Source organism: Rhea americana, unplaced genomic scaffold (assembly GCF_003343005.1).
Source record: "Rhea americana isolate MKP2758 unplaced genomic scaffold, rheAme1 scaffold_472, whole genome shotgun sequence".
Taxonomy (NCBI): domain Eukaryota; kingdom Metazoa; phylum Chordata; class Aves; order Rheiformes; family Rheidae; genus Rhea; species Rhea americana.
Window position 1 is genome coordinate 142,097 of NW_028186615.1, and position 10,593 is coordinate 152,689.

At 55.5% G+C, this 10,593-nt stretch overlaps 2 protein-coding genes across 2 annotated transcripts; one reads left to right on the forward strand and one right to left on the reverse strand.

Moving 5' to 3' along the window:
• The first annotated feature begins 2,460 nt into the window (after positions 1–2,460).
• On the forward strand, positions 2,461–7,953 carry ILK (integrin linked kinase). Its single transcript, XM_085316583.1, has 12 exons — positions 2,461–2,560; positions 4,039–4,204; positions 4,586–4,681; positions 4,861–4,957; positions 5,070–5,153; positions 5,442–5,527; positions 5,832–5,941; positions 6,170–6,297; positions 6,539–6,660; positions 6,747–6,846; positions 6,936–7,066; positions 7,266–7,953. The coding sequence occupies exons 1-12, from the start codon at positions 2,472–2,474 to the stop codon at positions 7,413–7,415; spliced, it is 1,359 nt and encodes a 452-aa protein (XP_085172709.1). The 5' UTR covers positions 2,461–2,471; the 3' UTR covers positions 7,416–7,953.
• Positions 7,954–8,436: 483 nt separating this feature from the next.
• Positions 8,437–10,587, reverse strand: TAF10 (TATA-box binding protein associated factor 10). The gene is made up of 5 exons (XM_085316585.1): positions 10,546–10,587; positions 9,808–9,965; positions 9,633–9,697; positions 9,371–9,485; positions 8,437–8,714 (listed from the first exon to the last, which is right to left on the reverse strand). Exons 2-5 carry the CDS (start codon positions 9,919–9,921, stop codon positions 8,625–8,627), a joined length of 384 nt encoding a protein of 127 aa, XP_085172711.1. The 5' UTR covers positions 9,922–9,965; positions 10,546–10,587; the 3' UTR covers positions 8,437–8,624.
• Positions 10,588–10,593: the final 6 nt, after the last annotated feature.

Here is a 10,593-nt window from a genome sequence, read left to right on the forward strand (position 1 = left end):
GAGCGGGGCCGGGGCTGCCTTGGACAGAGCCGGCGGGGCGGCACGGGTTGAGATGGGACCGGACCGGCAGCGGGCCGGTTGGGGCTAGGGCTGCGCTGCGGCTGGTCCAGGCTGGGGTTGGGGATTGTCCGGATTGGGGTTGGGGTCGGTCCATATTGGGATCCRAGTTACGCTTAAGGTCAGGGCCGGTCCGGGTTGTGTTTGGGGCCAGCCTGTATTGGGGTCCAGGCTGGGGCTGGGCTTGGGGACAGTCTGGAATGGAGCTGGGCTGATCCAGGTTGGAGCAGGGGTCTTTCCAAGCCAGGGTCGGGATTGGTCCAGGCTAGGACAAGACATGGCTGCAGTAGGACAGGTCCACGTTGGTCTGGATTGGAAAGGGCAGGGGATGGGACTGGACCTGATCCAGGCCAGGATGGATGGATTGGTGTTGGAGGCGGACTGGGTTATGATGGACAGGGGATGGGATTGAGGTGAGTCCAGGGTAGGGCAGATGGGAAGGGGTTGAGGTCTAGGGTCAGCGTTRGTTGGGCAGGGGTTAGGGCTGGGATTAGGGGCAGGAGCTGGTGGGCTGGACAGGCAGGAAACAACAAGGCTGTCCCAGCCGTGCTGGGAGCGGTAGTTGGTTTAGGGTTAGTGCAGCTGGGGCAGGTTGGGGCTCACAGCTGGGCTGAGCCTGTGGCAGCTGGGGCAGGATGGAGCTGGGGCTGCACTGGAAGGGATCAGTGGGGAGGGGGGGACTGTGGGGAAGATCTGGGCCCTTTTGGCTGGTCATGGACCCAGTGAAAGGCCTTGGGTCAGGAGCACCCAGAGAACAGGAGAGGCTGCTGTGGGGCTGTGTGGGTTTCTACATTGTGGGGCAACAGCCTGAGTGAGGGCACAGCTGGGAAAGGGGTCATGCGGAGCTCAGCAGGGCCACTACGGCTGCTTGGCACTGGGAGAGCATTGGAGGGTCTCTTGCCTCTGGCAGGGCTGGGGCAGGGGAGGCCTGACAGCCTCAGCCAGGGCTGACACAGGGGCGGGTGTGGTGACAGACAGGAGCATGTCCTGCTCCACTGGGCCATGGAGGGGATGCAGCTCTTGGAGAAGAGGTGGAAGTGACAGCATGATGCAAGTCCCAGAGGGATGGTTAAGACATGAGGTATCACTGGAATACTCCAGCCCCAGCCCAGCCCCAGCTGGGTGGGTGTATAATGCAGCCTGGAGGCTCTGCCACCAGCTCAAGGCAGCCCTGGGGCTCTGGGCATGGCAGGACCCACAGGATGTCAGGACAAAGCACTTCTGGCCAGCAGGCAAGGTTTTGCTCACTGCTCTGCGCTGGTTGAGCTAGGAGTGGGGTTGGCACTGCCCTTGCAGCTGAGGGCTGTCCTGGAAATGCCAGAGCCTATTCTGAATCCTGTGAAGCTCTTTTTGGGGTCTGGGCCATGGGACTGGTTTGCCCTGTCTGTCACCCCACTTAGCAGGCTGCCTGGAGCCCATGCTATGTGCAAGGGGACTGTCCTGCTTGTGTGCTGGCTGCCTGTGCAGGGGCCAGGAAGCCTAACAGGGTCCATCCCATCTATACAGACTGGGTGAGGGTCTGGGGGCAGCTTCAGCTTCAGCTGGGCAAGTGCCAGGCCCTACAGAGAGCCCTGAGAATACCAGGTTTAAGTGCTCACGAGTTTACCTCTGAGACAGGGTCCTGGACATTGTGCCGGGTTTGACCCTATAGCCTACACTGTGGGATTCACTGAGAGCAGCCCAGTGTCTCTGCTTGGTGCCCAAGCAGCAGCATACCTGCCAGACACAGCTCCACAGATCTGGGGAGCTGCAAGTCTCAGTGAGGTCAGTGTTGCTGAGGGAATAAAAATGCTCTTGCCTAGCTTGGGGATGGGATGTCTAGTGGTTAGAGCTGAGAGAGGGGAAGCTTGTGGTTCTTTGGGGTCACAGTTTCTTGAGTTTGATCCTGTGCCAAGTTCAGCCCAGCTTGGGCCAGAGTTAAGGGAAAGGAGAGGCTGTGAAGCCATCAAGTCCCTTGCACGATGGTGCTGGACCTCCTCCAAATCTGCCCCCCAAGCTTGCTCCCATGCCAGGAAAAGTGGAGCACTTCAGGCCAGCTGGGCCCACAGATAAGGCTGTGGATACTGAATCCACTTCCTGTGAGCTGAGGCAGGCACCCATGATATTTTAGTCAGTCATGAACTTCCCTTTCTGGCTGCATAAGTCCACCTTGTCCCCCGCCTTCATCAGTCACCAGCACACTTTCCCAAGGGCTACTGAGAAGAGGGGATGTGAGGTTGTTGTCCTGGACCTCTCCAAGGAGATGTTCCAGCTGAGGGACTGCCAAAAGTAAAGGGACTGTGGGAGGCAGTCTGGGTCCTGGGGCCAGGTGCAGGAAATGGGGACAGAGGTAGGGAGACCTGGCCTGTATATGCCCTATGCCACAGACAGGCCCCACATCCTCCAACATGTTCCTCTCCACAGCAGGAGCCATAATGGATGACATCTTCACACAGTGCCGAGAGGGCAACGCTGTGGCTGTGCGCCTCTGGTTGGACAACACTGAGAACGACCTCAACCAGGGGTGAGCAGAACAGGACTGCCCTGGCCCTGGGCCCAACGAGGTGGTGGCGGTGCTGTCCCTGGCATGGGGCCCAATGAGGTGGTGGCAGTGCTGTCCCTGGCGTGGCTATGCCACGGGGCAAAGGCGCCAGCCCAGCGCCTCAGCCCATTTCCGCTCTGCTCTCTGTCCTGGGAAGGGGGTGGGATTCAGCTCCTCCCAGCCAGGGCAGGAAGTTACAGCATCACTGAGGCATGAGAGCTGCACATCCCTTTGGCTGGCCAGTGCAGAGGCTGCTTTCTCAGAGTCCGCTGCTCCCGAACGTGGAGACGCATCTCAGACTTGGGTCTGGCTGGGGGATGCCAGCCATCCCCAAGGTGCCTTGGTTGTCTGAATGACTCTGCTTCCTCCTTCCACTGAGCTGGTAGCATAACAGCTGCCACGCAGCTGAAGCAGAGCCAGGGTCTAAAGCAAGAGCTGGGCACCAGCCCAAGGGCCAGTAGCTTTACAGGGCTCTCACACCTGGCTGACCTATTCTCTGCACATCTGTTCAGCACCCCCAGACATCTCCTTTCCCCCACAGGATATCCTCTTGCTTCAGGAGCTCCCATGGGCTGTTCACAGGCCTTTCTGGAGTAACAAAGTCCAGGGTTTAGGGCAGATATCTCAACACCTATGGGCGGGCAGTGTCCTGCCCTGCTACTGAGAGCCCCTCTTTTTCCAGGCATTGGCAGTTTCTTTGAGGAACTTGGTCTGGGAAAAGGGACCTTTCTTTGACTTGTGGCCATTTCTTTCAGGCCCTCCTGGAAGATCCCAAACATACAGAGCTCTTCCAGTCCCAAATGTCATACCTGAGGGACTGGAGGGAGCAGCTGAGGGAGTCATGAGGTCCTTTGGGTCCTGGGTGTCCATGCCAGGCTATGCCTGGTCTGTGGGCTGACTGCCCTGCCTGGTTGCAGGGATGGTGCAGGAAGATTATGGGGCAGGTGGGGGGCACAGGCAGGTCTGCAGTGCCTGGGATCAAGACCTGAAAAGAGCAGGGATGCAGACAGGTCCCCTGCCTGCCAGGCTATAATCTCCTTTTAAGGCCTGGCTGGTCTCCTCCTCCCTTACTTGGCCAGGCAGCGACTGTGAGCAGGACGGGGGGAAGGGATCTGAGCTCTTGCCAGCACCTCCGTGATTCAGCCCTGGAGAAGATGAGATTTGGCCAGAGTCTCCGGGGCCCTCATGAGGCTGTGAGAGAGCTGGAGAATGCTCAGCCTGTCCTGTTCGTCTCCACAGCCTGTGTGTGGATTCTCTGGGTGACTCGAGTCAGGCATTCCTGCCTCTGTGCTGGCTGCCTGCCTCACTGCAGTGCTGTTYGCTCTGCCTCTCTCTGCCTACCTGGGCCTGGGGGGAAGAATGCAGCACCAGGGTCCAGCTCCCCCTGCTGCTGCCCAGTCATCTGCGCTGGGTAGCTGGTTGAGGCAGCTTAGCAGAGTTGTCACTGCCCATCTCTCCAGGGATGATCATGGCTTCAGTCCCCTGCACTGGGCCTGCCGTGAGGGCCGCTCCAACGTGGTCGACATGCTGATCATGAGGGGAGCACGCATTAATGTCATGAACCGTGGTGACGACACCCCACTGCACCTTGCTGCCAGCCACGGCCACCGCGACATTGTGCAGAAGGTATCAGCACTGACCTGCCTCCCTCAGCTAACACCCTGCCTCATGTTCAAAGCCCTTCAGACATCCCAACCCCATACTAAACTGAGCAGGACTCTGGGCAGCAGTCTGTCCTGATCCTCTCAGGACTCATTCACTTCCCTGCTCCCCACTGACACCTGCCAGTTCCCTTATCATGTGCTTACTGCATCCTGCCTGGAGGCCTCTGAACACCCCGCCTCCCACAAAAAAAACATATCCAGCATCAACTCCCTCCCAGTAGCAGACCTTGCCAGGAACAAGGGAGCATGTGTACTGGTGTTGGTACTCCTGTCCTCTCCCAGGGCAAGGTGTTGGGGTGGAAAGGAACCTGCTCTAGATTTATGGGGATTGTCTTGCCTCCAGCTGATCCAGTTCAAAGCAGACATCAATGCAGTGAATGAACATGGGAACACCCCTCTGCACTATGCCTGCTTCTGGGGACATGACCAGGTGGCGGAGGTGAGCAGAAGCCCTTGGTCACAAACAGGAGTCCTGGGAGAGGGAGCTGGCTGAGGGGAATATGGGGAGGGGGAAAAGGGGAGATGGAGGGAGGGCAAGGCAGGAGGCTGGATGTGATATGAAGCAGCTGAGAAGAGGATAGCAAGCTCTGTGAAGATCCTCACTTTCTCCTTCCTCAGGATCTCGTGAGCAATGGGGCTTTGGTCAGTATTGCTAACAAATATGGTGAGACACCCATTGACAAAGCCAAGACACCATTACGAGATGTCTTGAAAGGTAAGGAGGTTCTTCCTCTGATCACACTGCTTGTCTTCAGCTCCTGCTGCAGCCCCCATGCTCAGCATCAGCAAACTCTGCACTTGCACTGTCAAACTCTGTCTCTCTCCAGAGCGTGCTGAGAAACTGGGCCAGAGCCTGACCAAGATCCCCTACAAGGATACCTTCTGGAAGGGCACAACCCGCACACGTCCTCGTAAGGACAGAGCCTTTACTGACAGGGTACATTGCCCAGAGGCAAAGAGCACAGCTATCCTCTGTGGCAGGTCAGACTTTGGGGCGGGGGTGGGGGGAAGCAGTTTGTACTGCAAGTGGCTCATTTTGGAGATCTGAAGCTCATCAGTGGGTGGCTCCTAGTGGCAAGGGCGTTGGCAGGGGAAGCCCCTTGGCACTCCCTCCCTCTGTGCTCTCGGGGGATGTTAGGAGGAAGGTCCCGTGCAACCAAGGAGCTCCCACAGGCTCTTTCCATCTCTTCTTGTTACAGGAAATGGGACGCTCAACAAACTTGCTGGAATAGACTTCAAACAGCTGAGCTTGGGCCAAAAACTCAATGAGAACCAGTCAGGAGAGGTGTGTAGGCCTGCTGTCTTTGTGAGATAAGATAGCTGCAGTCCTGCAGCTGGCTGGCTGCAGAGTGCAGAGCTAAGGCACAACTGATTGGTGGGTTTCCATGTCCAAGTGTGGGGCCAGGCCGCAAAAAGCAGGCACCTGTGCAGGACTGAAATGCCATGGTTTGCTCTGATGCTTTGTCACAGCTGTTCCACATAGCTGCAGGCAGGTCCTATGGGCCCCACAGCCCTGCACATGATGCTGGAAGATGCTTGAGGACTGCATTGCCCTCTCACAGTGACTAACTCCACTCATCTCCCTACAGTTGTGGAAAGGACGCTGGCAAGGCAATGACATTGTCATCAAAATGCTGAAAATTCGGGACTGGACAACTCGAAAAAGCCGAGACTTCAACGAGGAATACCCAAAGCTCCGGTGAGCACTGACATCCTGTCCCAAGTCAGCAGCCATGRTTCTTGAGGGTGGGGATATCTCCAGAGGGGATGTAAAATGGGTAGGAGATCTGCAGGGTTGGATGCTAGTGCCCCAGAGAGCAGTGTCTGGGGGGACAGGAGGATATCTCAGGTCATGCAATGTGCCAGGCAGGTGGTGAGGGGGTGTGGGCAGCACCCACTGTTCTCAGGGCTCTCACTTCTGTTGCAGAATCTTCTCACATCCCAACGTGCTACCAGTGCTGGGTGCCTGCCAGTCCCCCCCTGCACCCCATCCCATCGTCATCAGCCACTGGATGCCCTATGGCTCCCTCTACAATGTGTTACATGAGGGGACAAGTAAGTGCTAGTGAGGTGATGGAGCTGAAGCAGATGTTTGTGTCTCTACCCTTGGGAAGTCACTTCTCCATGATTTAGGGGGGGCCTCTGGCTGTAATAACCAGACTGGGCCTGGGTTAAGGTTGGGGTCCAGTCCCCACGTCTTCACTGCACCAACAGTACAAACACCAGCAACCTCTTCTCCACACACACACACCACAAGTGCCCTTTCACTATCCTCATGCCATCTCTCGCTCTGTAGACTTTGTAGTGGACCAGATGCAGGCAGTGAAATTTGCCTTAGACATTGCACGGGGCATGGCCTTCCTGCACACATTGGAGCCCCTCATTCCACGCCACCATCTCAACAGCCGCAGCATCATGGTAAGTGTCAGCGCTGTTTGGCCCAGCTCTTCCCCCTGCAGACAGGTACAAGACAAGCTCCCCTGTGACCACTCCTCTCTTGCCAGATTGATGAGGACATGACAGCACGGATCAGCATGGCTGATGTCAAGTTCTCCTTCCAGTGCCCAGGGAGGATGTATGCACCAGCCTGGGTAGCACCAGAAGGTGAGCTGCAGGGAGCCACAACCCTCCTGCTCCTTGCCCCCTTCCTTGTCCTCATGCTTATTCAGTTCCCCATACTGGATTCCCTACAGCCTTGCAGAAGAAACCAGAGGAAATTAACAGGCGCTCAGCTGACATGTGGAGCTTTGCAGTGCTGTTGTGGGAGCTGGTGACCCGCGAGGTGCCGTTTGCAGACTTGTCCAACATGGAAATAGGCATGAAGGTGAGGAGTGGACTGGGGAAACTGCACTATACAGCCATCATCAGCCAGGACAAAACTGGTTTTACAGCAGCTTGCAGGGAGGGGAGGCAGGGCCCAACAAARGATAACACACACTCCTCCTAGAGGTATCTGCTGTGCCTTTCAGCTATAGGGCTAGGTCCAGATTTCTGATACTGCTCAACTTTTCTTTTGCACCCAGGTGGCACTGGAGGGGCTACGTCCTACTATCCCACCTGGCATATCCCCACACATCTGCAAGCTGATGAAGATCTGCATGAATGAGGACCCAGCCAAGCGCCCAAAGTTTGACATGATTGTGCCCATCCTGGAGAAGATGCAGGAAAAGTAGCGAGGGAGGAGCCTCCCAGCCACCTGCTGCTGCCATGCTTCCCTCCCCACCACCCCCAAGTGCCTTTTTAACCCCAGAGCCAAGGGGGAGCAAGGAATGCCCCCTCACCCTGAGCCAGCCACGGACACACGGTACAGACAATGCTGCCTTCTCTGGAGCTGCCCTGCAGGCTTCAGGCACTGTAGCGCCAAATCTATGGCAGCACCTCCATCCTCCCTGGCAGCTATGGCCACAGACTGAGCAGGAAGCTTGGCCCAGGACATTGAGCATGGCTGGGCTCTGCTAGCCATGAGGCTGCGGCTAGGCTGTGGAGCCATCCTACCTTCCTCATCCCCAGGCCCAGAGCAGCTCACCCACTCAACAGTCTCATGTTAGACAAGTCCCAGTCCTGGTGCTCTTCCCTAGTTAGGGGCAGTGGGGTAGGTTTGCCTGTTTGCACCCAGCACCACCCCAGCTTTGCGCTTCACTTTTTATCGTTTCCATCAAGCCCTGTGGAAAAGCCGACAGCATCTGAAATAAACGTTTGTTATGAAAACCAGTTGCTGGTATAGAGGTGCGTACTTGCATAAAACATTGTCCAAAAAAACATGGGCAAGACTGATGTGAGGGTGTTCAAAATTCCAGAGCTCTAGGTTCTGGATCTTCACCTGTACCAAAACTCCTCCAGTAAGTAGGAGCAAGGAAAGACACTGGGGCTAACAGCACCATTATCTTTTAAGAGAAGGGCCAGAGCTACATCTATGGTAGTAGCTGTGCAGGGACCAAAGCATTCCTCTGGAAACACAGCAGGTATGCTTGGGAGGAAGATCTGAAGAAGAGGGTTGGGCACCTCTGTTGCCACTTCACCTACTTTCCTTCAGCTGCTTGGGGCAGAGCTGAGCTCCCCAGAACTAGTGAAAGCTGTAACTAGAACCCACTGGTTCTATGGTGTGAGCACTACATCATACTTCTCTCTACACTAGACTTGCAAAGGCACAGGACCAACTTTCATTTATGTAGCAAAAACAGAAGCCTCTGCAAGCCAGCTGACACAGTATTTTACTCATGGCAGACAAGATATTAGCACATGCACTGGAAACAAGATGCCTCTGCACCCCAACCCCTCAGAAAAAAGAAAAAAAGAAAATGGAAAAAGAAAAAGAAACCTATCCAACTGTTTAATGGCACAGAAACAACTCTACAAACATTCCCAGAGACATCCCTCAGTCTTTATGTAAAGTAATGCGGCTTTTTCACATTGATGCCATATTCTGCAAGTGCTGGTGTCAGGTCCTCCATAGTCAGCGTGTATTTCTTATCCTGCAGGAACAGGGAGTACAGTCAGTTACAGCAACAACCTGAACTGCTGGGCAGTTCCTCAGAAACCTTGTGGATTTAGGTTTTTTCCTCGCTAAGTTGTGACCTGTACATCCACAATTCCCAGAATCATCTGCGGATCAGCATCTTGGGCATTAACAAGTCCTTAAGTACTAAGCATTTCCTTTGCTCTCAGCTGCTCAGCAAGCACAGAACTTCACTGAGCACTACTCAAAGCTATAAATCACATCTCTGTCACAAAAGCTCCTGAACCACAAATAGATGGTGACCACTAGAATTCCCAGAAACTGTTTCTGCACACTTATTGACTGTTTATATTTTTCCTTAAACATCAGGAGGATGCATGTCCTCTAGTCTAATCAAGTGCAGTGACTCAAACGTTCCTGTGAAGCCATCAAGGCACAGTCCATGACTCCGCTGCCCATTTCATTTTCTCAGTAGTATCCCTTTTCTGCTGGCAGAGCCTTAGCTTATTAGCAAGAGATCAGGCAGCTGTTGAAGAGCCTTTCAGTAGCACAATAGACTTAAGACTACTTTCTACAACATACATCCCTGCATCCAGTGTCAGCAAGTTTAATTTACTGTAGCCCCAAGGGAGGACATCTACCCCCATCAGAGCAGTTCCATTCTTTTCTCACCTTGCTCTTGTTGCGGGAGCTGCCAGAGGCTGTTCCCTTCATCTTGCAGTGCTGCAGTGCATCATTGGCAATATCAGAAATAAACTTCTGTGCTGCCAGGGAGATCAGACGAATGCTATTCAGCAGAGAAAGACAAGAGATAACTTTAAACAGAAAACACTGAGCATCAGTGGCGTTTAATTAGTATCTCCTGGGGCCCCAAGCTATCAGATCCCGTACAGGATCTTTGAAACCATACCCTGCTATACCAGCTACCACTTACATGCGTGGATCAGAGGCTTCAAATCCTGCTCTGTTCAGGTAATAACCTGTTACAGCATCTGGGATCTGCAGAAGAAAAAAGTTAGAGAAGCTCCGTTTCCTTGTTGTGGTTTGCAGAGAGCAAAGACACCGCTTGACACCAGCACGTAAGGCTGCCTACCAGTCCATCCCATTACCGTAGGTGTGTAATCCTCCAACTGCATGAGAAAGTCCACTAGCGGCGTCGTGGAAACCACCGGCTTCACATCCCCATTGGCTGCACTAGGAGGCACGTAGACCCCATTGGACATAGCCCCTTCGGAGGGAGCTGCAGCCACTGCAGCAGAGACRGGTACTGCAGGCACAGGGCATTCAGTGGGCAGTTGTCCCCAGCTGCAGCCCTCAGCCCTGCCCCATCTTTCATGGCTACCTGTTTCCTGGGAGTCCAATCACCTGTAGGGCCTTGCCCCCCACAGGCACCCAGTAATCATGTGGATAGATATGCTCATACGCCCCCTACATGAGGGGGGATCCCAGCATATAGGGTCTTGTCCTCCAGGCCTCCCCATGCTCATGGGCCCCACACCTGGGAGAGAAGGAACCCAGCACATAGGGTCCTGTTCCCCAGGCCTCCACACACTCATAGGTCCCACACCTAGGGAAGGAGAAACCCAGCACATAGGGCCCTGTCCCCCAGGCCTCCCCATGCCCATGAACCCCACAACCAGGGGAACCAGCACACAGCACCCCGCACCCTGGAGTCCCTGTGCACGCTGGCCCCAACCCTAGGACACCTCATGATCCACACTTCCAACCCTGGCCCCGCACCGCAAAGGACCAGAGTGTACATGGGCCACGCCCCCCTGGGCAGCACCCCCTGCCCAGCCCCGCTCATCCCCCCTTTCCGGCCCCGCTCCGCCCCACCGCGCGCTCACCGGCGCCCCTCCCGCCCGCCGCGCCGCCCTCGGCCCCCCGCGCCGCGC